Below are 27,837 nucleotides of genomic sequence, written 5' to 3' on the forward strand. Positions count from 1 at the left end.
GGACACACACAAAACAGAGAAACAAGTGCAGACTTCTCTTTTCCCCTACCCAAGGACAGATTTTCACTGTAAAAAGCCATGTCCTTTCCACTAAGATTTGCTTTTAAACATGTGCTGTTGAGGAGTAAAATAATTTTTAAAAGGCACTTGAAATAACACTGAATTGGGAATCTCTTCTCTGAACTTTTGAGATAACCTCCTCCCATTCCACAGCTCATTAGAGCAATCCTCATATAGCCAAGTTTCTCATCATCTCAGTTTAAGGTTTGTCCGAGTACACGCCTTTAACTCTGTATCTTACAGCACTGTTACTTTCCTTTGTTTCCTGTTAGCCCCTTATCTCTCAAGGGAAAAACCTATGGGCTTGTAAACTAAGTTAAAACACACATTTTAATTTCTCTCTTCTTTCTTTGTGTGCAGTATCATAGATTATAACTTGGCTGCCATCTCTACAGGAGAACTAGCAAAAGAATGTTTGCCTGTACCTTTGCTACTGTGGTACAGAAATCTGTAATTTGTCTAGGGGTACCTGTGTCAGCAATTTAAGGCAACCAACATACAATCTAATCGTGGGCTCTGTCTTAAGATATGTTGCTACTCCTCTCTGTTATAGTAACTGCTCCAAAATTCTGCTGCCATACTGTTTTCTGTAAGTATTGCCTAATCCACTCACAGCAAAATCTCTTTAAAAGACCACCTGATAGCACCTAAAACAAATTAGGGAACATTTGTATAAGCTATTCCACTAATAGCTGTACGGAGTAACATCCCATCAGTGGTGCGGAGCACAAGGTATAGTAACATCTTCCATTGAACCGAAAGGGTCTAGAAGAGGACATCTGTCTAAAACACCAGTACATGCCAAAGTAGCTATAGTAGGTGGTTTTACTTATGAAGTTATTTAGTATATTGATTTTAACTGAGCTGGAGCAGGGTGCATGACAGAATGTAAAGGCCAGCTGTAAACCCATTGTCCTCCACTACATTTGCAGGTGCTTCCCAATCTCTTAGAGCAGTATCGTTTTTCTTTTCACCCAGTGAACAGTCTTAGCCTTTTCAGTTACATAATTACATTATATGTGTGCTAAGACAAACAGGCAGATTTTTTTCAACACAATGTGAAACACTCACCTCTGCAGTTTGCCTGTCATCTTCTTTCACAGTTCTGTTATTCTAGCAAAAAAGGAAGAACACAGTTGCCTTATAAGGTTATCTTTCACATCTATGCTGCAAATGTTAGATATAGATATTAATGGATGAACTTTGAATCTATTAATTTTTACACTGCTTGTCACATTTACTTATGAAGTAATTTTAGGGACTAGTTTTTTCCATGGATTAGGATTATATTGGTTCTTCTTCCATTTTCTACACTTAACAGATCTCTGTGATTCTTCAGTGCTTGCTACCTCATGGATTTTTGTCTTCAGAGTAAAGATTTATTAGTCTCACACTCTGCACAAAAAACTATCAGTAAATCTAATCTTGGTATATAAAATGGTATTCAAGACATCCCATTTTCCTGAGGGACTATCAGGACAGCATAGTGTAATATAGTACTGTAACAACCAGCTTTACTCTGCAGACTATTCAGCTCTTTCTTACCTGCCCTGGAGATACTGACTCGACACTAGTGGTTGTGCCCACATCAGACCCTAGAAAGACACACACATAATTCATCCAGATGCATATCCTGATGTTTTGCTCAAAATTTATACTACTACAGCATTAGCAAGCACATACATGCACAGTTCCATGTAATGTATTAAGGACAAAATATAAATGTGGAAAATACAATTTAAAAGAGAAAAAGAAATTACCTAAAATAGGGTAAGTGAAAGATCATTAAAGCTTCTCAAAACTTCATTATTGAAAAGAATAAAAATATAGATCATGCAACCTAGCAGCACAAAGGAATAAAAATATCATTTTAAAACTATATATATAGTGGGCATTCATGAGTTTTGTCATATTCAGGATGAGATGCCTGAATCAACATATTTTGACATCTCCTCAAGAAATATTAAACCCCACATTTTTGGTGAGTTTTTATAGGTTGAAGTTTGAGCCTGCGTACAACATTTTACCTGATGGAACTGGAAGAGTAAGAGAGTTGCTCCGAGATGCTACTGGTGAAACTTTAGGACTAAGTGTAGGGGAAACTGCTTCATTAAAACAAAGACAAAAACAAACAAAAAAAAGGTAATTTTAATTTCTCTGCTTGTAGCTTCTTAATTTTTAAAATTCAGACAAGATTAAAACATGAATCTCATAGTCATCAGCCATGTGTTTGTCCAGAACCCAACAAGTCATTTTAATTGCCCAGTTGTACTTGGCAATTAGGAACTCAGAGTAGGTTTTATCTCATATATCTGCCATAAACTAACATAATTCTGTTGATGCACAGAACACCTTATTCTCCTCAGTTTTCTGATACTGTAAGCACTGCATGACAGAATTAGACACCAAGAGACAGACTCACAAGGTTAATAAAAACGTATAGCTGGGTTTTTTTCCTCTAGAAACTGTCAAGCCAATTTTAAGATAGAACTTTGTTTTGAAGTGGCATTTCAAAGCTAAATCAAAGCCCTACTTTGCAATAAAATGGCATTCTGTCCTAGTTTTCAAACACTTCATATGCGGGGAAAAAATAATGTTAACTCGCATTCTAGAACAAAACATTTTATTCTGCTGTTTTTTTAAAGGAGGATCTGGTCCATTTAGCTTATTGCTATGTTCTGAATAAAAGCCTGTGTAATTACGTCTGGGGGGAATGTTTTTCAGCAGTATGAATCTTGCCATTAAAGTTTCATGTACGATAGGAACTTTAGGAAGAAAATCTTCACAAACAGAAATTTGTGACCATTTTTTAGATTTCAATAGAAATACTTCATGCTTTCCTGTTACAGTGTTTGCAGTGCGTCATTCAGGCACTTAAAAACACCATCACCCACTGTTACATCTGAATTGGTCATACGGATTTGTCATTTCTGGTTTATATGCAATTGTGAGGAGGGGCAGAGGGATTCTGAACTTCGAATTAACGAAGTGCATGTATACAGTAGAAATGTATGCATTACAGTAGATGCTTGTTTATGCCTTTGCAAATCTTTGAAGTAGAATACAAAAATTTTATTTTCAGAATCTGCACCTACCTGTGGGTGACTCTGGAAGGCTGCTTCTTGACTTTCTGCCTCTGCGCATCAGAAATCTCTCGCTCACTTTCTTTGCTTCTTCTAGTAATTCAAGGTTCTTCTTTTTGTCTTCCTCTGATATTTTGACATCTGGTAGCTTATCATTTACCAGATCGATCACATGACCTCTGTTGTCTGCGTAGAAAACGTCAGAATTAGAGCTAAACCACGTATATCCATATATGTTGTGGCATTTCAGAGTAACAAGTACAAAACACGTCTACAAATTTAGCTTTGAGATTGCATTTAAGAAACATTAATGTCTGCTCATTTCTCATGTTGTTATATTCTCAAGTCCTCAAAAAGATTAAGCTACTATGATTAAAGATGCTCTGATACGTGAAACTGGCTTTTTCAGCTGTGTACCCAATACAGGTTTTCTAATTTATCAGTGAAAGTGGCATTTGATCCATCTCAACCAGCAGTCATGGCATTTCTGTTGTAGACTCGGTTTCCCCATGGATTTTTTATGTCCAGTTTTTCAAGGCTAAGGTCCCACAAATTCACCAGGCAAAGATTTATACACACTAATTTTAACATACACGTGATTCCATCAAATAATCTATAAAATAAAGTGCAGAGTTTGGAACTATAAAGATTTTATTTTATTCTATGCAGATAGAAGAGCTTTTCCCACAACGCAGAAGAAACAGTAAAGCTGCACCTGGCAAAGCCACAGGCAGAAGAAGCATAGCTAAAGCCTGAGAATTATAAAGCTATTTCAAATAAGCAAATCAATCTCTACCATGTGGTGGACCCGCAAGGATTTTCCAAAAAGACTTGCAAATAAAGAAGGCATTGCTAGAGACTGCTTCTCCTTATGCCAACTTATGTTGATATGTTAAGATATGTGACCCAGGAGAATGCATAGACCACAAACTGAAAGCCACTGCCTTACACTTAGACATTTACATTAATACATTGTTTTCTAAACAAGTTTTAAATAGTTGTAGAAGGAACCCATTAATGCCCGACTTCCAAACTGGTTGAAAACACTAAACTTTGAGCACTAATTTTTACAGTCCTCCAGGCTATGATTTAGCAAAGAATGTAGCCTGTTGTCAGAAAGGCCCTTTCTGCGTGAGCTGGTATGAATGGCTTCTATAAGCATCTAGGCTTTAATGGAGAAACAGTTAACTGAAAACAACAGGCCGAAGAACGGTAACATATATGCTGACAAGGTAACACATGCAGGTTTTTCATGCGTTGATAAACTCTACAGGCTGGTAAGCTTGTTGGATCTGCAAGAATCGATAAATACATCACCAAAAGTCTGCTCAATCTGTACAAGGCCACCAGCCCACACTAGCATCAACAACAGACTACAAGTCAGACATTTATTCTCAGGTAACTATGAAAAAAATTGTGACTGTGTCAGTGAGCTAACTATGAGTGAGTAAGCGACTGCATTGTGTGAAGAGCTGTCTGGTATTAACAACAACTTTACATGCATTAGTATAAACATTCTATCAACTCTGCTCAACTTTTACCTCACAGGAAATACATAAATGGAGACAAGTAACAATCCAAATGCAAACATACCAAGACTAAGAACTGATGGGAGCTTTGCCACTGACTTATAGCATGAGCATTTATCTCAGTCTGTAGTACTTACAAATCTGCATCCACACCATTAGTCCCCTTGAATAACAATTTACTCCACAGATACCTACCACAAAACTAACAGAACTAATTATATAGTAAACAGACTCATTAGAAAGTGAAGAAATGAAGAAAATCTTCCCCTGGATTGCTTGTTTTCATTTAAAGTTTAATCTGATATAATAGCCAAACTAATTAACTTGAGACACCAGTCTTTCATCTGTCAAGCTCCTTGCTAAAAAAACCTCCAGTTGATCAAAAGTAACAAAACAAGCATTACTGAACAGTATTTTCCATAAAACAAGAATTTTAAGCATGTATATCTCCAGCCTTCTAAAAATGTTAAGCTAACACACTAATCTAACAACTTTATGAAACTAACAATATGCATTTCCCTAGATCTGCCTGCATGCAATGCACTTGTCATAAACTCATGGCACAATTCAGCACGCTAGCAGTATTGCCTGTTCAGGTATTACAGAGAGTATACAGAAGAAAAAAGCTGTAGTCAATAGTCAGACACCCTATTTAGGTCTTTATTGCATGTCATACCTTCTGAGAAAACATCCTAGCTTAAATGAATAATCACTTCTTACCAACAGAAGTCAATGAACTTGTTGGATTCCTAGTGGCACGGTTAGAATGTCTCCTATGAGGACTTCTAGGCCTAGAGAGAAAAATGAACAAACAGAAATTATGGGAGTGTGGCACCAAAAAAAGTTCTACTTCACAAAAATTTAATGTTAAAAAGAAACCACTTGTCTTTGATTAAAAAGAAAAAAACCAAAAAGGTTTTATTGTAATTCCTCTCATCTCCAAACAACTGGAAAATGGAGGAATATTGCAGAAAGAAGGAAAATGACAAAAATTGCTTTCACAAAGGAGTTCTGACATTTGCTGCTAATGTCATACACTGTGAACTTTCAATTTCTCAGAAAAACTAAATTTTGTTTATTTCATTATTATGACTTAAAACTCTGTAAATATGGTACATTGAAAAAAAAATTAGTCTTTGTAAATTGTTAGTGCTTCCTAAACTAAGTTTTATGATTGAAATAATGTCTTAGGCTCTCACATTAACACTCTCATATAGTAATACGACAACTTTCTAGATTGGAAACCAGGTGAAAGTCTCCAATGACTGCAGAAAATTAAATACTGATCCACCAAATAATGCTGCTTTTAAAGGCTGCATTGTAATTCTGACCCTTAAATAATCTTGAAGTTTAGAGAGTACACTTAAAAAATACAAACAATTATAGTATAGATTTATGATCAATAGTTTCTAATTAGTTTTTTCCCATATTTTAAGCCTAATGGCAGGTCAATAAATTAAAAATCCCAAGGCAATAAGTATCCTTTATCAGAAGACTGAAAATAACCTTAATTCAACTCAAGATTGAATTGAAGTTTTCAACTTCAAACAGGACTATTATTTCCATTGAACAGCTTACTTTTACATATGCTTACCACCTCAAGGTGGTATTCCTGCCCTGTTCACCAGAACAGCCTTAAATATCTGCTTCAAAATTCACTGTACTATAGTATTCAAGCTAGACTTTAAGTTGTCCAGCTGTCAACTTAAAAACATTATCTATTTGAATTTTTAACTGATACCTATTTTATTACACAAGATCAGGAATGCGATCCTGTCACAGTTTCCAGGTGCTACAGAAGTTTGTTTTGAAGCTTCACTGAAACAATGAGGAGAACTGAACAGATACAAAGGAAGGAAGGGAAAGAAGGGAGCTGGAAAAGCAGCTTACACTTGTTGCATCTGGATTTTAGATAGGAAAAAAAAGTCCAGTAACTCAAGTCCCAATGTTTTCAACTCAGGAATTTAAAAGAACTTAGCACATCTTAACTGGCTTTAGAAAGAAATTTTAAAGATGCTGGCTAATAATATAATGATATTCTAATGTCTTAAAATATTAACTTATGAAGCAGTTAGCCAGCAATGCCAGACTACCAACAATTTTTTTAAGGAAACAAACAATATACAATAATAGTAGCTTCACCAGCATCACCTTAAATTACATAACTCAGTATGCGTTTTAAGTTAATACCAAGATAATATGTACAAGGTTAGAAAATACATTTATTCTGAAAGATACATGTAATATGCTAAACCTGTCAGAAGAAGACAAGCATTTTCAGCATTTCATAAAACTATTAAATACTAGGTATAAAAAATAAATATTTGCAGAAGCTATTAGTAAAACCTGCAAAGTGTTTTTATGTTCATAAGCCTTCCTTGAAAATCTTCTGCCCACACAAATAAGCCTTATTATACAAACTGTCATACACTGGAAGTCCCTCTTTTGCCAAAAACTTTCCTTCTTCATTAAAACACAATTTATTAATTTAAGGATCATGCAAACAACATGGTTTTCTGCTGCATTTTCCTTTCAATAGACAAAGCAATTACAACAGATATGAAACATTGCTACAATGTCTATTTTTCAGCATGATACTAAGAATATTGTACTAAAATGGTAATATAGCTAGTTCTTTAATTCAAAAAGGGAACAGACAACACAGGCTTTGTACGTAAGATACACCCATTTGCCAGAGTCAACACCGATGGCTGACCATACATTGAGGAACTTAGAACTTTAATGTTTAAAAACCAGTAATTTTTGTTTTAAGTCTTACAAGGATTAATTTCCTAATTCTGCATCACACTACAAAGTTCTTAGTGATTCAGTGGAAATATTCACATGATTAAAGTCAGCATTACTGGTTTACATATATAATCAGTAAACCAGAATTAGGGATTTAGCTACTGAATTGAAAAATTTCCATGGGAGGGAATACTTCAGGAAACATAAAAATGCTCAATTGTACTTTTTTTGGCCTCAGTTGCTCATTGACTGGGTCTGAGTCAGAAGGACTGTACTGTGCATTGCCATGCACAGAACATGAGGAATCCAGCTGTTAGTCATCCCTTTAGTAGGTGTAAGACTGTAGCGTGTGCACACCCCCCACCCCCCACTGTATGTCTACAAAAGGATTTGACTAAGCAATATTCTCCTCACCAGGCTCTATTTTATTTGCTAGCAAAAGGATGAACTTCAAAAAGTTACAGGTTTTAGTCCAAATTATGCAAAATTGTATTTTACTTTTTTTTTTTTTTTACTTTATAATTATGCTATTCTGAAAGATAAGCAAGTGCAATGTAAATTTAAAGTATATCAAGTCAAGCTGGCAGGCTTAGTATTATATGAATGTCTGCTCTTTTAGTGTCAATTATATTCCTGCACTCGGCCCCCCCTCCAAAACAAATCATCATCAAAGTGCAAAGACAATATGATGAAAGTACAAACAGAGATACAGCAATAATATTTTAATATAATATACATTTCAAAGCAATATTTTAGAAACACAGCTCCTGGAATTACTGTACAATTTATGCATAGATTGGTAATGTATTATATAGTACCTGTTAACCAGATTTTTATCAATTTCTACATCTGGCGTAACAGCATTCTCTGGAAGAACAATAGAAGGTGTACTGCGTGTTGTCCCTTCAACTGTAGTATCCTGAATGGTTTGTGACAAATATAAAAATGTAGTTAAACAGAAATCCAAAAAACTCAATACTGATGCTCTGTGGAAAATAATGTGTATTGTCCAATTTAGCTAAAAGAGAAAATGACTGAACTAAGTGAGAATTAGCTCTTATTTGATAAAACATATGTGATTTAGAGACCTATACTTAAATTGCTGAAAAAATTTGATGGAGCCTTGCAATATCTGTTTTCTTTATAAATTTTTAATGCACACAAGCTAAATTCAATAAGCATGGAACTAATGCGAAAGCTTTAAAATGGTGGAGAAACTGATTTTTCACACAGCAAACCATTCGTTGACTGAAGTACCTGTACAACACTTGGTGAACTTAATGAGCTGAATGCAAGAGTGAAAAGCAGCTATGTATAACAGGGCTAAATTAGGCACACAAAACCTCCAAACAGCGCTAGTGTGCAATGAAAGCTTGAAAAATGCAGTATTAACTGTATGCGTGTTATCCACAAAACCAGAAAACAATTATTTATAATTTTTATATTATATATACATTTATATTATAATATTTATATTTATTTATTTATAGAACAAGTTATCTTGTTAGTCTTCTACTTGAGTTTTCCTCCCATTAATTAGAAAAATATTTTAAAGAACATAAATGCAAAATTTAATAAAATATAATATTTAAGTGACAAAAGAAACTGGCACTGAATATCAGTGGATGCTTGCCTTCTTACTAAATATGAGAACTTTTCCCAAGAACATAATCCCACACCGTCTAGTACAGTGATGCCAATCAGCTGAAGAGAAGGAATCAGTTTCCTGTGAGATATCCCAAATGGAGATACATCAAGTTGGAAGAAAGAACTGTGTATCTCTCATATATAGTAAAAAAAGTGATTACTTCTACCCCATGTACTACATTCAGATTAAAATAAATAAATAAATAAATAGAAATTCAAGCCCGGTAATATTGAAAGGCTACATAAGCAATCTGTTGTTTACCAGAAATTGTAGGCACCTGCTAAAATCTGCAATTTTTATTTTAGAGTACAATCATGAGATAAGTAGATCATATTTTAGCAGTGTGAGTATTTATAGCTGGAGAGAAAACTTCCCAAAAGTGGCAGGGGACTGCCATCAATCAAGTTGTAAAATTTAAAGAATAATTTGTAAATTCTCATATCCTAATTGCTTCTTTTAGGCACTAGTATGTACAAGTATTTTATTTTATTTAGCCATTTTCCATATAAATTTTTCTTGAAACTACAACCCAAAGGTTCCTAAGAAATTTTTACTTCAGTTGGCATTGGATTAGATAACAGAATTGTTTTCAGTTGGAAGGGACCTACAGCCATCATCTAGTCCAGCTGCCTGACCAGTTCAGGGCTGCCCAAAAGTTAAAGCATGGTATTAAGGGCATTGTCCAAACGCCTCTTAAACACTGACAGGTTTTGGGCATTGACCACCTCTCATCATCTCAATGCTTCTGAATCTTCAAAAACAGCATGTTTGCTATCCATGACAAAAAGGCAATTACATTTGACTCCTAGAAACATCACTTTGCTTTTACTGATAGAACATTTGCTGTCAATTTTGCTTACTCCTTTTTTAAGAATGTTTGCCTACTTGAGTTTGACACAAATGTAATGAATTCAGAACAACATTTATTTTGGTAATATTCATTAAATAGGCAGGTAATAAAAAGCTGTTATAAAAGCACTAATTTAGGCAATTACAGAATGAAGCACCTAATAGGTCACAGTTTAACAAGTCAACATTTTAGAATAGAGAAAATTAAATAATTTCAATTATTTGAAACAAAGGCCATTAATGAATAACTGTTTCAGTCATCTACTGTCATGTGGAGAAATTAGTGTAGTCATAAGTTTTATTACAATAAATAAATAACCAAGAGTATAAATTGAAATGGAATTACATACATTCAGAAAGCCAATGGTTACATGACTGCTAATATGTATCCCCTCAACATCTCTCCCAGTGCTGAACTTATTCTTGTTGAAATAATGTGTTTTCTGATCAATTTAAAGATCTGAAAGCATTTTGAAAATAGTATAATCTTAACATACAAAGAATAACCCTTCTTCCTCTCAAAGGCAATAAATATGTTTTGGCTTGGACATGTGATGTAGGATTCTTGATTCTGTTGTCAGTTATGGGGTTTTTAAAATAAAATAAAAACATTCCATGCAGCTCCACACTTCCGTACTCATAATACTCATATGACATTTCTCAGCAAGTTCACATTGTCAGTTGCATGAGAGCAGACTGGGAAACATGCCAAGAAAATAATATGAAGATTTAAGTTTAAGAAAAATATCCTTGTAGTATTCGAAATGTTAGAATGTAAAAGCATATGTTATTCAAAGTGCACAACTGACGTTGTATTGTAAATTTTCAAACTGACATTTGAAAGCAATTTTTAGCAGTATTCTTGAAAATGTTACTAAATAACAATGTATTTTGTCCAACAATCAATGACAAAAATTCAGGTGACTGCTCTGCTTGTAGGGCAAAGCAGCTGAGTACACATGTATATTGTTTACACTAATCTTATGACTGCCAAAGAGCAAAAGCTTTTGAATGACGTAGTACCAGCCTTAAAGTCACTCAAGCCCATTTTAGGACTTTAAAACCAGCTCATTAAAAAGGAAAAAATAACAGAAAAGAAAAAAAGGAAAGAAGAAAAGGAAAAAGAAAAAAAGAAAAGAAAAGAAAAAGGCTATGACCAGCAGTTCAATTTCTATACCAGTGAAAACTCATGCCTCCTGTTGTCCAAACTTACTGTATAGGAGTGGGGCAGGAAGAGCTAGAGCATGAAGCTCTTTGCAGGGCCAGCTGGCTCGAATCAAAGAAATCTTTGTACTCTGAAGAGTACTTGGGCTGCTATATGCAATCTTGGAAGAGCAGCTTTAACAGGAAGCTTAATTTGTGTCACAGCTGTACATCTGCACAAAGACAATACCGGTTTTCCATCACCCTCCTACGGCCTGCCTGTTACTGCCCCCTCCACGATAGCTTCCAGCTAAGGCTGCTCCTCCTCACTCATTCCCATCAGCTGCCTCATACCCTAGCACCAATGACTACCCGCTACCAAGTCTTTGCTTCCTTTTTGCCCCAAACCCTCTTCCCAGAAAAATGTAGGGTAAAACTGACTCTACCTCTATGGCTTAGGTGGGAACTGATCCATGTGCTCTACAGGTATGATTATGTGTCATCTAGTCTTGCAGGGAGGCTTGCACTGTGCTGTGGAGGATGGCACATGTGATTTGGTCCATACCAGCACATCCCAGAGGCTCAGGGATATCACAGTGGATAGCATCTGCAGGCGTTCTGGCTGTTAAGCTCTAGCAAGCCCTCACTAAGTATACAAAAAATGTGGTTTTAGAAGTTTTATAAAACATCCAAATTTGGATGGATTTGAACAGTAATGGGGAAGAAAAAAAAAAAAACAAAACACTCTGCTAAAAGAGCTACCCTGCCAGGACAGTCAGATGATAAAGCTTTACTGTATACCAACTGAATTCTTCAAAGCATTGGGGGTGGGAATCCTCTGCCACCTGGCTGTATTCTTAGAAATTAATTAAAAGCCTGAACTGAATTTCAGAACAAATCTGGTCTGAAACAGACACTTATGTGAAAAGCCTCGGAAAAGTTATGCATCTCAGAAAGCAGTCTTTTGAGTGAGATGGGGTTTTAAGTAAGCTTAATTTTAGCTGTTTAAGTGAAGTGCTGAGCTTTGAAAGTAAGGTAATGAAATTAAATTCTAACTGCATATAGTTGAAACAGACAGGAGAACAAAGTAAACATGGGACACCTCCTTCAGAACAAAACAGATCACATGCAATGATTTGATAAAGGTACAATACAAATTTAAATTGGAATAATAAAACCCAAAGAAATGCAGAACTTGAATGATGGAATAATCAGGGTATAAGAAACATCCAAGACAGACTTTTCCTCAGCAGTCAGAAAAGCCAGTAAAGTAGTGTTTAGGATACAAAGAGAGGAGAAAGCTGGGAACAGAAATAGGGACTTTTGATATAAAGAGAGGGAAAGATGGCAGCTCACAACCAACGCTGAAAGTGTAGGGAGATTTATAGGCCACTATAAATCTTAACGTAACTGGTAAGGATCTAATTTTCTTTGCTGCATGTATGCAGTATATGTACAGAAATTGTACTTTTAATACTAAAAACCTGAAATGAGTTTTTAAGGGTAACAGTGAAAGCATATTACACTATTATTCTACGTGAAATCTAATTAAAATATGGAAATAAGTAAAAAGGACATCTGACTATGAAGTTCTATGATTTATAGTGGGAGAAATGATTCTGTATAAAACACTCCTAAAATTTTTGATACTTACTGTAAGAAGACAGCACACAAAGTAAGAGTTCAACTACACACTCAGTTCAGACATTTCAAACAAGGGGCTGAAGTTCTTTGATTTAGGCTAACTGCCCACACCTGTGTTAACAGGAATTTCACATCTACTTCCCTCAGGAACACAGAGCTAATGAATACTTTGATGAATGTTGCTTAGAGTTAGTCAGAATCGTTAACACAGGCCGCTGTAAGAAATAATGAAATGGAAAACCACACTTGTTTTCTCAAAATGAATTTGAGAAACATAACCCAGGTCTTCCCATCATATAAAAGTTATTTGAAGTAAACAAGAAACTACAGGTGATGCTAAGGTTCATTTTCTTTTTCTCAGAACTGTTTCGTGAATGTGTGTGCACTTGTGCAAGCAGGGAAATGGTGGGCAAGTGTCTTCTGAAACAGAATGCAGAAACTGTTAAGACTCCAGACAGCACTTTAGATAAAATGAGAATCCAGACTTGGAAAGTTTTATTCAACGGCAGAAAACAAGTCCACCAGTTATTAGCTCCTTCTGATGCCCTCTCCTTGCTTGCAAGTCCTTACCTCACAATGATGAGCTATATTACTTATTACAGTCATGCTGTACAACTTGGACTGAAGCAAGACCCAAGTGCTAACAGCTATGAACAAGATCAAATTCTCATAACAATGGCTAGTTGCAATCCTTAACTTAAGAAGGCTCATGAGCAGTGTGTTGGTTAAACCTAAAAATAACAATTTACCTAAACCTAAGTGTTTTGCACAGGTAACCAATTCATGAACTATCACATTATCATAGTTCAATGAAGACCTACCTCTAAAAGGCCCATCTATCTATGTTTTCAATTTTTTTTTTATTAGGTGGTTGGAATTCTTAATTCCTTCCATTTGACAAGCATGCTCAGGATTAGATTAACTGACATCTGGTAGCTTTTAATTTTTTCCCCTCTTTGGATATGTTTCACCCAGCAAGCCTTTTTTACTAAAATACTCTTCACATGGGCAAGTTAAAAAAAAAAAACAACAAACCAACAACAAAATCTTCTTGACCTAATGTATCTTCTCAGCTAATAGTCTGATGAACTTGCATCCATCTGGGGTGTTTATCTTAAGCCAGGAAACTAACACTCAGCACAATGTGCAATTTAGATGGAATGCATGACAAATCAGTGTAGGGCTCACTGCTGACAATATTTTCCAACAGTGTTAAAGTAGCGGATGTTTTCACCTAAAGTGTAGAATACAGTGTCCTCAAATGCAATGACAGTGATACTTTTTTAACTGAGGATGTGCCAGATAATAAATCCTCTTTCTTTACACCAGTTTGCATGAAACAGGATGATCTGGATAACCTGTGTCACAGGTTACGTTCTTTACCTCAGCTAAGCTAAGAATTCAGCCCACCACCACCACCACTTTATTAGAACATAAATTACTTTTTATCAAAAGGGACAAGTATCATCTCATATTGATTTTTTAAATTTATCTGCAAATAAAACATATAAAACCACTTAGATGCCACAAATTGAGTAGCAAATTGACGAATATATCTGGGGACTTCCTACCTGTTCTCTGTATAGTTCCAGTATATGTTCAGCTACTGCTGTGGCAAATAAAGCACTGAGAAAGACTACAAACCAACTTTCCATCTTTCACACACACATGAATCGCACAGAATCTTCTATATCTGTAAAGGTGACACTGTAAGTTTCAAGACTACTGTGAAGTACAAGCCTAAGTTCTTTTCTCAAAGGTTCAAGTTCTCTGTAATAACACCAGTAAGGACATTTTTGCACAGCTTTGATATAAATGGTTCAGAACAAGCAGATATATAAGCCTCCAGCTCAAACTGATAAACAAGTGCTTGAGCAACTTCAGTTCTCATTCCTTAGTCTATAAAGTATTTGAAGAATTCTATCAATTGAAAGATCATTCATCACTTCATCAGTTAATCAAAACATACTAATCCACAGCAATGATTAAATTTCATTTTATAAACTCCTAAATATATGCAAACAGGTTTCCAACAAGCGTCAAACCCCCATATTTTTAAGAGTGCTTACTTTGGCTGGAGGAGAATTGTTGTGTTGTCCCTTGTCTTCAGGTAAGATTGGCATGGTGGACACTGTGAAGGACGTGGAACTGCAATGTGGACTAACAGGACCATGCACTGCTGAGACTGTTTCAAGTTAACCTGAAGGCATAAGCGTTGACAGGCCTCGTGATCTGCAGGCTGTGTTACATGCCAAAACCACAAATCAAATCCATTTAAAACTCTGTGCTCCAACATTCAGGTCACTTTACAATAACAAACAGTATTAAGGTTTAAAATTAAAAATGTTATCTTGTGTTTTATTAACTAAAGCTTTCAAGGTCAAATATAACTTAGTAAATACATTCAAAATGGACAATCTTCTATCCTTGTTGCTATTTCCATCTCTTCCCTCCATTTTACAGGGTTTTTTTTGTTACTATGACTGTTTTGGCTGTGACCAAACTACCCTCTTTAAAAATCCTCTAAGAAGGAAGCAGCATCCTGAATATCCATAATATGCCTTTTACTGGCTAAGAAATCTCTTGCTACAGAGCATGATCTCAGGTCTCAAAGAAAGAAGTAAAACTGGGAACCCAGACGGTGGCACTCTTTCTTTGAGCGAGGATAAGGCCTAGGTGAATTGTGCAGACTTGGCGTACATCTGCAGAAGACAACACTGTGCATGACACTTCCGAAGCAAAATAGCAGTAATGGCCAAATGGGGCGGGGGAGGGGGGGGGGGGGGGAGGGGAAATCACTGCCTATTAAGTGGAGAAAATTCTTGCTATTAGCGTCAAAGGGAGCTACTGCCTTCATAAGGATATTGTTAGGATTAAAGCCTGTACAGTGGTCTAAAGATGAGAAATGTTAAGTATAAACCTTGCAGCTACAGCGTATTACAAGACTTACTATGACACCTACTGGATAGTTAAGGAACAGTCCTCATAAATCATCCGACTCCTTGGTGATGCCTAAAGATGACAGACCATTGTTATCAGAGACAATCTGGTACACAGTTTCTGTCTGGACTAGTAAGAGTTAACTATAGTCCCTTTACAGTTCATTCACAGCTGTGTACAGAATGGAGCTATACACTCAAACCATACTACAACAACTTCAATAGTGTGCCAAGGAAATAAATATACCCAACAAGCACAGGTTCAGCCTTCAGAAACACGTTACCTTCTCCTAAACCTAAACTACTCATCTCATCTCAATTCTTTTACTCTTCCATAAATCTAGATAGATGGAACAAAGAGGTTGAGATGGGGAGATGGATGATTTGAAGTTCAAGGCACTTAGCAGCATTGTAAGATTAGCCTTCTACAGTTTTCCCTTCCATTTCAGCAAAAGGCAAAGAAATGTATTCAGGAAAATGTTGGTTTGAGGCTGAGAATTAAAACTGTCAAAATACTTGCGCCGATTTAAAAAAAAAAAAGAAAAGAAAAAGAAGGATAAAAGTAGGCAAAACTATTCACAGGAAATACCGAAGCAGCCTCAGTAGTGACAAGTATTCACCTCAGCTTTCACAGAAAACAAGTGCTGTAAAACCAACAGAACGTGTGAAAACTTTGGACTACAGAAGCAGCCATGACCCATGCTTTTATTAGATTTATTTCATATTATATTGGAAACATAATTTTCTCTTTTACTAGAAGAGGAACACAAGGCCACCTTCACAAGAAATTCAATGTAGAACTAATATATTGTAAAAGCCATCTCTACGCAAGTATTACTGTGTTCAGGAAAAAAAAAGTTATTCCATCAAAGCTCTTTAATAAAGACTGTGAGAAGATGCAGCATATATGACATCATTATAAAGACCAAGATAAAGACTTCTTTTGAATGACGAGCATAATATTTTTTAGAGCAGTACGTGCTGTAGGAACAGCATGTTTCAAGCTTTCGTAGACATATTGAACCTGTTACGGGCGAATTTCTAGCTCTACTGCAAGGAGTAGAAGCTCATGTTTGTGTCACAATTTTACCCACCTCTGACTTCAAATAAGAGTAGATGAAGCTTTCTATGAATAAAAAGAAGATTTAAAAATGTTTATTAAGGCAAAATATCTTTGAAGTCCCTAATATGATAGAAAACAGACATCTATGATTACATATATTTTAATAAACCCACAGAGATCAGGCAGATAGCAGTAGCATTAAACATCTGTGTGTTTCAACAGTTAAGTATTTTTATATCAAACAACAGTCACCAACTATTAACAACACATGACAATGAGATAGAAGTGAGGTAACTAAAAAAAAGTGTCATGGACTTGCTTTTCATCTCTGTAACAAAATTCTGGCATCCTACGCAATTTCTAGTTTGCAAGAACTCAAATTCAAACAAAACCAAAAGAAGAGAATATATAAATTTGGCTGTTTATCTAATCCCTCTTGATGTTTGGCTTAGGCATTTATAATGGTTCTGATAGGCTCAACTCAACAGAATGCTGGGTCTGAAAAATCACAAATGTTTGAAGTCATGGCCACAGTCCATTTGCAGTCCTGCGTGGAGTTGTGTAAGCTACTGCATCAAATTGGTTTATTGCCAGTCTTAGCTGAGTTCCTAGTACATACTCAACTTTTAAAAGTATTGCAAGTGAGACTGAAATAAGAAAGAGCTATTAAGCACATCAAGTTTCAGTTAATTTTTCAGATTTAAAAACCAAGAAGTTTTAAAAGAAAAAAAATAATCAGCAGGCTTGTCTAAGAATAGAAAGGGACAAATCCCAAGATCTGCTGTCTTAGAGATGCAGCACAGAAAGTACAGCCAAGGGAGAATGGAGGGTAAAGGATGAATTTACACCACCTTAACAACACCCAGATTTGGAGTGGACTGAGTTGAGTTCGTCTCTGACACAATCAGAACTTTACTCTGACTTCCCTACAGAGCTATCTTGCAAACAGGACAAAGCTCCAAGCCTTTGCGGTTCTGATTAGTAGGAGAATTTCCTCTTCAGACTTTCCATTTTTTCCTAATAGCCCTCCAGAAAACCCCAGTGCCGAGGACTGTATTGGAGCAGCAAAAGCCTGTATATAACTATTTATACTTTGAGGCTTCTTAAAACAAATGCAGTCTTTGCACACCTTGTCCACACCTCTAAGGTGCCGAAGTAAGGGTTACTGCTTATTGGTATTGTAACAAAACATATAAGGACATTCATAAGCTACATGACTTAGAGCTACTAAATTATTCCTTTTTCAATTTAAAGGCTTATTTTTAACCTGTGCAGTGTTCTTAAAATCAGTAGTCCAGATCCTTTACAGATTTTATGATGCTGAATCAGCACAAACATCACATCTTGTAAATGGAAATGGATATAATCACCTTCTTGCTGCATGCTGTGCAAGAAGTTCTGCCATTTTCTGATCAATTAGTACATTCTGATACTACTAGGAAATGTGAAAGTTTAGAAATGATGGAACCAAAGATGCTACTGAATAAATGTTCTTCTTACTATCACTGCTGAAGTGACCTTATGCCTATTTGATTGGGAAATGAGAAACAGCCCCAGTAAGTGTCAGTGAGAGTCAAAACATTCAGAAAAAGGGGGCTTCATGAGAAAACTCTTAACAAGAATTAGAGAAGCTTATTTGCATCTCACAAATGTAGGAAGAAAAAAGAGAAACGCCCTTGGAAAATTTATTGCTCTAGCAGGTACATTTTTTCTTCTTCAGTAGAGCATTAGGGAGGAGTACAGCCATGGAACCGATAGAAATTCGCACCTCTATCTACAAGAACAGCTTACAGCCTTACCAGAACTCTGAGCCAAAGTGCAGAAAGCATGACTATCCTGATTCTAAGCCTGGCTCATCTGCCATGTGAACAGCCTTTGGAATCACGTTGCCATTAGCTTTGCCAGTTTTATCTTGTTTCCACAAGCATAAACACATTTCAGTCAAAGGAGGAAATGATATGTTAATAATACACACAACACAGTGACACATCAACTGAAACAACTGTAGTTATTGTCCCTAAAGATACTGAAAAGATAGATTAAAAACATATCTGCACTTTAAAACTAGTCAAGGTGCATAAGCACACGTTAGCATCCTAGTCTCTAAGACAACTTCAAGATTCTGTCATATCTTTTGTTAGGCACTGATCAAACTCTGTCTGGCCTACCTTTATCCTGTCAAAGGATGTAGTGAGATGATTGTTGTGTTTTATCAGAGTAAATGATCCCTCCCAAAAGTCCAGTCTAGAAATCGCAAGAGCTTCAAAATTACCTTTTAAGATTAAATACTTGTAGAAATTAACTCATACGTCACAAGAAGAGTGGATGTGTGCAAAGGTCTACAATCTTAGTCTGCATGAGCCTTTTGCACCTACAAAATTAATTTTAAAAAAATAATTACCTATCCTATTCACCAAATTCTGCTTATTCCCACACTAAACTGAGAAAGCATAAAGAAAAAAAGGAAGAAGGAGAACGAAAGGAGAGAGGATGGAGTGATTTTTAATGTTTTGGTCTGTTATTGTAAACTTAGAGCTTAAAATAGTTAGGAAAAAAATGATCCCCTGAGCTCAAATTTGTAGTCAGATATAGATCTGTGAATGCAGAGAACTTTCTTTTACCACTGTGCAGGCTTAGAGTACAATCCCCAGGAAATGGTGAACTGGGAGCTCTATTCCATAAAAGGGAAAAGTATTCAGAGGCCCTTGGCTTTCAGCGTGTTCTTTCTGCAACTCATTTTACCATAGCAGAGAAAGCTAAGTACGATCAGTTAACTTACCCTTTCTGAGTCACAGCTGAACACCACTTAGCGAAGGCTTAAATAAAGGTGCTTTACTCCATCTCCACTGATAGCTTGGCAGTTGACCTCAAATGCTGTCATGTCACAACAAGGATATATTAAAAAAGCAGAAATAAACAATTAAGAAAGCATTTTATTAATATTTCTTGACCTCATATTGCCTGTGGTCAAGTCAAGCAACTCTTATTTGTCAACAGTGGGAGCTGCATACCCATGAACACTGCTGAACAGCACAGTTCTGAGCTGCATTTTGTAGCTCTTTTCTTTGCTGTCCTGCAAAGTGGTTGTAAAACATTACCATCTTAGAAAGGTATCTTTCTGCATTCCTTTTGTATAGCTGTAAAAGCATATGGAAGTCATGTAGCATTTTGAATTAGGTTTTGCAGTTTGAAGTCCTTAAAAACCACTAAACTTACTTCATTCAAACCAAGCGTGAGCAAAACGGTGTTTTTCTTATGTTTGTACCACAGGGTAAGTTTTGAAACACAAAGCATGGTTATAGTATTTAAGATACTCAAACAAAGCTAGTCAGCATACATTAGCTATCTCAAATTTTTTTTTTTAAAACACCACCATAACAAAACAAACCAAACAAAACCTATAAAACCAGATCCAGAATATCTTAATAGAAAGCCTTTAATGTTTTGCACTAGGACCTCAAGATTTTTGTCTAATAGACACATTCACTGGAAAAGGATAAAAAAAACCCCAGAAAGCTGAATCATTTACATTCTTACTCTATGTGACAAGAGATACTACGTGGAAACTGGAAGATACTTTCCTTATTGTCTGCAACACATGAAAAAATTTGACTGCTTCCTACTGCATCTAATTTTCATGACAGGAGAGTGGATTCTCATATTAAATACCTAAGTTTGCAAGATACTGAGACAGCGTGTCAGTCAGTTCACCAAAACACATAGTCATAGTCCCAGGACTAACACAAGGCATCTCTGTAGTAACTGTAATGATCCAAGTTCTACTCACATTAACATCCATACAACCATATGGACGTTAACAACTAGGTAAAATCTGGAAGACAAAGTGGCATTTCTGTTTATGAGATACCGAACAATACTACTGGGGCATGCAAAGCATATGCAACTACTAAATGAATTCAAAGCATCTGTTCTCATTCTGAGAATTATTGAGATTAATTCCTGAGCAACTTAGTACTTCTTGACAGTCAGAACACTTCCAGGCTGCAACCTCAAAGACAAGCGAAAAATGTGAATAATTCTGTCACAAAAACATTTTAAAGGAAGAAACTAACAAAAGCTTAAGAAGAATACAGCAAATGTCCCTCAGGTTCTAAAAAGCTTCAGTCTCTCAAACTCAGTGGGTAGTCTTCCTCAGGACTACAAGCTACCCATATAGGATTTGCTTTACAGAGCAGCACAACAGGAAAGAATCTCCTTTTCTGCTTTCTGTTTTCCTCATAGCTCAGGAACACATCAAAATTGATGGGTTTCAGTAATCAGCTTGGATGAGAGAAAGGAAATGTTAGATAAGGCAGAAAGTAAAATATTGTTTTGATGCATGTTCAACCTGATCTGACTGGGAGCACTCAGGAGACTATCTCTAGAAATGCCTAGTTACAACACTGCTGAGACTGAAAAACAAAGTTTGGGGCTGAGAGGTGATGCTGGTCCATTACCAACAAGACTAACTCCTAAAACAAGGCATTTGGTTTTGTTATGTATCTAAAGTTTTACATCAGAATTTAAAGAAATCTGATAAATAAGTCCCACACAGTTTAATGGATAATGTTTTCTAGGAGTTATGTCTTAACTCCAATAGGGTCCATTCTGGTCCCAGCTTTAGGCTTTTCCCCGATACATTGAGCGAAAAATCAGTTGGACTCTATTTCTCTCATAGACAATTATTTTAATATAGTTCAATGGAAATTCAAGACTCACTAAAAGATTGCAACTGTATCTGAAAATACCATTTTTTGCTGTGAAATTCTATCAGCCACCTTCATTTGTTTTAGCAATTGTTGCAATTTTTGTTTTATTAGCAGTCATTGTTTAGGTTTACTTCTCCTGCAGCAAAGCCATCTCAGGAGCGGCTTACAAGGCTTACAATCTTTTTTTTTTTTGCAAGAATTCTAGACTGAATTTTATGCCACAGACAATCAGCAAGCAACTGAAGAATGTTTCACTAACTTTTTAGACAACTGGACCCAGATTAAGATAATAATAATTAAAAAAACGGGTTTTTCTTTCAAGGTAAGTGTATTTTAGACAGCCTGAAAGATTACTCATTCCACGTTTTTAGGGGCACTTAGGAGTTAATATTGTATGAATGAAACTATTATAAATTACTCTGTTTTGGATGCAAAGCCTTTGTTTTCATTTTTTGTTTTTATTTAGCACTAAAAAGAATTTGAGGAAGTGAGGGTATAAGTAGCATTACCTCCTCATGAAAACAAAAGGTTTTAAGAATTGTTTACAAGTTCACAAAAAATATGTTCTGGTTCATTTGCAGGTTTTAATCATTCTGGGGTTTTCTTTGGATGAATCTGCCTAAAACTAAACTCCAATAACATAATTTTATCTGAATAGGTATGTGCCCAAGATACCAGACCAAGTTCTTGTATGGAAAGGACAGATCTGTGTGATTCTTAGAGCAGAGGCTTCTCCCCAGCCATGCCATTGTAAGAACCTGGCAGTCCTCACAGCCCGAGCTGGAGACCACGGGACAGCTGTGGCAGGCAAAACAAAGGGAGGTGGCACTTCCTCAGGGATTCCAGATCTGAAAGCTTTTACCCATTTGTTTGCACCCCCTCATTCAATGGCTTGTATCCAGAATGAACGGCAGTTATGTTAATTTAACGGGCAGCTGTTTCCAGGGTCACTTTTAAGACATTCTCTCCAGAACAGAAACTAATATGGCCAAGGACTCTGTGGCAAAAGAGAAAACAATGCATGTATCTCTCTCCTTTTATTCTTTCTTCCTTCCTGAAAACAATGGATGTATCTCTCTCCTTTTCTTCCTTCCCCCCGCCCCCCCCCCCCCCCTTTTTTTTTTTGGCTGTCTACATGGTCTGTTTTGTTCCTTTATTGCTCTCCAAGTACTTGTGCATATTTCTTGGCTGAAAGCAAGGAAGCTTCTTCAGGAAGTAGAAGAAACTGAAGTGAATATGAAGCCAGGCATTCAATTTTTCCAAACATAATAGTGAAAACCACCTTTATGTTTCACTGAGCTTACTAATGGTTTATGCTCAAATCCTTACAGAAAGCTCTCCAACACTGAACCAGTTACAGGTTTAAAATTTTAATTATGGCAGATCCTTTACATTGCAGGAAATTGTCATCCAAAGCCACATAACAAACCTTTGCTACACAAAGAACAAAGTCCGCAAGCATGCTAGATGCCAGACTAGGTCATGAAGTAGTCGTAACTGCCTAACACACCTTATTATCCAGAAGTTTTCAGATATGCCTCCTGCATTTTAAAATTCAACTAATCATCCCTAAACAAACTTGCTTTTATCATTTGAACAGTTCTTTCCCTTGTTTTATGAAAAAAACCCACAATCAACAAACGACTAACCCTCCCACCCGCCACCCTACAATTCATAGATAGTGGTTTCCTTAAGTTTTGTTAACTTGCAAGCAAAAATTTTACCTCATTCTACTTCTTACTGACCTAATTTTTTTTTCCATTAGTAGCCTTTCAGCTAGAATCACAAGAACAAGACAGCAAGCAGTAGAGATCAGCCAGATGGCCTCAAGGAAACCAGCTGGGCTGAACTTTGGGACACTTTAAAAAAAAAAATAATATATATATATTTAGATATATAAATACATATCTGTATTTGGTGAAAAAGATAGTAAATGCAATACCAAGGAAAATCAGGCCCTGATTTATTCAGTATTATGCACAAGTTAAAGAATTCAGCCTGCAGTAGCAACTCTGATGATCAGAAGACTGTCAGATCTTAAGGCCGAGATGGTATGTTTCTTAACTTGCAGATTATTTTTGATAGACTTTAAGGAAATGCAGTTTAAAGGAAGAATGCGAATATGGAGTGGGTGGATATTTGGCATGGAAAATAAGGATTTCTAAGCATAAGGAACAGCATATTAGAAAGTGTGAGATAAGAGTGGGAGAAGAGTACATTAAGTGTCATTCAGGAGACTAGTTCAAAAGGAATCCAGTGCTAGGAAGTATCTGGAGAAAAACCCATTGTCTTACAAAATAAAAGCAGTGACCTTAAAATAGGAGAAAATCCAAAACCATTGAAAAATCACTCTCTTTCTCCTCCTAAATAGCTTACCATTAAAAAAAAAAACCAACCAAAAACCCAACAAAAAACATGCAAATTTGTTTAGGAGGCAGCGTCAATCTTTGTTCCATTGTCCTGAAAGACCAGTCTGATGCAGGACCATAAATTGCCCAACAGAAATTGCTGGTAAGAGTAGTAAGAACACCAGGAGATAATATTACCATCAAACATGCTTTTGCCTAAATGAGCATCATGTACTCAGTAACACAGACATTTGGGCTTCTTTTTCTTCTCACAGATTTGGAGAAACCTGGATATGATTCTACTGTCTGGACAGCATGTATTATATATACATCACATTCTAGTTACACATTTATTTTTGTCTATGATGTAGGCAGAGTTGGGAGCTTGAGACTATATTTTCTCAAATTGCCACTTGACTATATTCTTAGTTAATACAGAAAGAGAACAAACTTGCTTGTGTGGAAGGGAGACAAAAGATCAGGGAGAAAAAAAAGAATTTGTGTCCTTTGGTGCAGATTCATTCTTGTTTAAGAAAAACCGTAGGCTGTTACATGAAGTAATATTTTCAAATGCAATTTTTACATATAAACATTCTATAAACTCTTGTTTTCCACGACAGCTAGATATCAACTTTACATAATTTGGAAAAAAACAACTACCAAAGGCCTAACTTAAAAACATAAATCAGTTGAAGGCAATTAGGGCAGAACACTATTGCTTAGTGACCCAGGAGCCTTGTTGCTATTCAAGCAAAAAATTTTCCAGATGAAGAAATTAAACAAAATTCTTTCTTTCCCAATTACAAACAGCAATCCCAGAGGGTACACTCTGTTGAACAAACCAACAATAAATGGCTTTCTTAGGGATCCTAAAATGCAGCTGTATTCTTTCAAGCAGGAGATTATACTCAGCTCTCCATCTTGCCTAGATAAATGGCAAAGCAGCAAAACAAGTATTTTATTCTCATTTTAGGCTTCCTGGACAAAATCAGATTACAAACGTGACACATGTCCATGTTTTTGTTTGCATTACAAAGATAAACACAACCAAAAAAGCATGATTGTATCTCACTTCTTTTTATGAGAAAAAAATTATGAATCCACTTCCACTGAGGTTTTTTAATATTGCTGTACACAAGGAAAGGAATAACTATAGTATCAATTTATGCAAATAATCAGCCATTGTGTGGATTTTGACTGCTGACTTTTCGTTTGTCTACAGTTAACTTATATGTTACTGTATGATGGTCAGACTGGAAGATCAATTCCCAGAATCAAGGAATCCCTCAGGTTGGAAGGTCATTTGGACCAACCTCCTCCTTCAAGTAGGGTCAGCACTGAAACAACTAGACTAAGTCGCTTGGACTTTGTCCCGTTGAAACTTGAAAGCTTCCAAGGACAGAAATTGCAGAACTCCTGGTAGATCTGATCTAGTGTTTAATTATGCCCACAGAAATTTCCCCCCTCTTCCCTGCCCCCTGCCCCCGCCTTTACATTCAGTCAGAACATCACTTGTTGTACTTTTATTACCACTGTCTCTCATTTTCCTGCTATGCAACTCTGTAAAGTGCCCAAGTCCATCTTTTTAGTAACATCTTAAGTATTGCAAGACTGCAACTAATTTCTTCTCCAGACTAAGCAGTACCAATCCGTTCCATCAGCCTCATGGGCTGTGTGCCTCCTGACTATTGTAGTGACTCTCCCTGGATTTATTCAAGTTTATCAACATTCTGGGGCCCCAAAGCCAGATGTGGTAAGCCGTATCTGATGAGAATGTATTCCTACTCATTCTTCACATCTAATAAATGGATAGACCCCCAAGGAACTTTCACGTGTAGTGCCAGGTGACATGCAATGCCATTTGTATGAACTAACTACATTATTTCACACTAATTATTCAGCTGCTTTTTCCACTGATCTGGTAGTTCACTTACCTAGACCACAATGTCCCAACTTGGGTACAAGGATGCTGTGTATTAGATTAAAAGAATCGTTGCTTTTGCTAGAAACAGTCCAATTTCATCCCTAGATTACACATTGATTCTGTGGGCCTAGCTCTCTGTGAAGAAGCAAAAAATAACATATAACCTCTTCCCTCCTGCTAGCATATAACACAGAAAGGGGAACAAGCAGTAAAGTTTTGTAATGCCATCCTTTAGGTTCTTTTGCTGGAAACAGAAACAATTTGAAAGCTAGCAGCTACAAGAATTTCCCTTAAAAATATCTAACTCCAGAAACAGGTAATAATAATAATAGATTAATAATACAAAGGATTACCTTCATTTCAGTATTAGCCAAAGATCCAAAGAGGGGAAAGTTCTCAGTCTCATTCAGCTGTGATGTCAATGCAGAATCAGGGCCAAAAGCCCTGTGCTTGCTCAAAAGATCTATTAAAGAAATGCAAAATTTTGCAAACATACTTTGCAGGAGATCTTTTGCCCGTATTGCTGAATCATCTGCTGTTTTCTGTGGGCTGCGCTATTCCTTGCTATTGAAAGTATGCTTCTGGGACCGTATTAAAAATATGCTGAAGAGTACCTTTCAGATGTAGTCACACAGTATTATTTTCACATTATGAAGTTCTTACAGAAAGCACTCCCTAACCGATTTGTTTGTAATTTAATTTTTAAAAGGTGTGATGGGAAGAGAGAGTGTATTTACTAGACAGTTCAACTTAATGCACTATATGAAGTCAGCTTCCCAGTAGTTTGGAGGAAACTTTTTTTTGTACTAGGATCTGAAAACAAAGACCCACCGTATCTAGAGACAGAAAGACCATCCTGTTACTGCTGAATTTAGCAAAGAAATTCCATGTGCATTTTACAGGCCAAGTTAGCAATGGATTGGATGACTCTTCAGTGAGGTACATATAGTAGCTGAGACAGCAATAGATTTCTCAGAGTTGTGCTTCCTCTTCTGCTAACTGTGCTAATTGAGACAGTCATAAATTTCAAGTTGAAATCAACAAAGAGTATTTGATTTAACAATTTGAGGGCTGCATAGATATTCTATCAGACAGGACAATGTAGTAATTAAGACTGAGGTAAAACAAATATTCCAAACTCAACGTGTCATGCAGAAAGGCATGCTCGTGACACAGCTGTTCTATCTTACACAATAAAATGGTAATTTGCATTCTTTAGAAAGGTATCTCATAATGCAGCCACAGCACTGATCTAAACCTCAGTCATATTTGGTAAGCTTTGTGACATGAACCATTTCGCAAGCAGCCTACATTATGGATTTTCATACTTTGCTCAGGTTTCCAGTCTGAATCAGTGCATGTTCCAAACTCCCAATGTAAACAAGTCCTTGGAATAAAAAGATTGAGGGCAGCTGAGTTCTGACTGGAACTTTTAATGGAGTGGTACATCACATTACCATTACAATTAATTACTTACCTACAATGATACTGCAACTGATTACTTAAAAGTAAGGTTCTGCCTACTGTCCCTAGTTTCAAAAAATTCAGTATCCCAGGAGGACAACAATCTCAGGTAGTACTTGCAAGCCTCTCTCAAGCAACCTCCAGCTGGATCTCAACTTGAGTTAAGTGTCATGATTGTCTCCTGCTCTTAGATGCAACACTCACCTACATGTGGCAAGAAACAAAGTCTACCAGAAGTAGACTTCCCAGCGTCTGCAGTCTAGCACCCACAGCCAAAATCAGAGAAGAAATAATTTGCTCTCGTTTTATCCTTATTTGACATGCAGATGACGTAGCTTCAGGAAAAATAAACCTGAGCTCTTTATTTTAATGGGGGTAAAGGGGAGAAAGCATACTGCCTTATCACTTCAGAAAGAAGAGGTTTGCCGACTTGCAGAAAAGATGGTCAGAAAATGAAAGCAAACAGTTGTCTGTGAGAAAAGCAAATCTAATTCTTATTTCCTGTGTTCTCAAAGCTCTGCCCTTTGGCTTCATCGGAATCCAAAATGAGGGACCAGAGATTATTGGTAGTACAAAAAAAAATAAAAAAAACCCTCCACTATATCTATCAAACTCACTACCTATAGAATCCCAGGACTGGCAAAACATGGTAATGCAAAAATCCGACAATTCAACATTTCATTTTG

The 27,837-nt window shown here is 36.3% G+C and overlaps 1 protein-coding gene across 1 annotated transcript in view; it reads right to left on the reverse strand.

Annotated features, from left to right (window-relative positions):
- The window catches only part of IRAG1 (inositol 1,4,5-triphosphate receptor associated 1), a 44,707-nt gene extending 25,131 nt beyond the window's left edge, over positions 1-19,576 (reverse strand). The window contains 9 exon segments of the mRNA XM_037402560.1: positions 1,132-1,173; positions 1,606-1,655; positions 2,088-2,165; positions 3,156-3,329; positions 5,393-5,463; positions 8,239-8,339; positions 14,774-14,904; positions 15,667-15,716; positions 19,486-19,576. Coding sequence (XP_037258457.1) covers positions 1,132-1,173; positions 1,606-1,655; positions 2,088-2,165; positions 3,156-3,329; positions 5,393-5,463; positions 8,239-8,339; positions 14,774-14,827 — 570 coding nt within the window. The 5' untranslated portion in view covers positions 14,828-14,904; positions 15,667-15,716; positions 19,486-19,576.
- Positions 19,577-27,837: the final 8,261 nt, after the last annotated feature.

This window comes from Falco rusticolus, chromosome 10 (assembly GCF_015220075.1).
Source record: "Falco rusticolus isolate bFalRus1 chromosome 10, bFalRus1.pri, whole genome shotgun sequence".
In the NCBI taxonomy this organism is placed as follows: domain Eukaryota; kingdom Metazoa; phylum Chordata; class Aves; order Falconiformes; family Falconidae; genus Falco; species Falco rusticolus.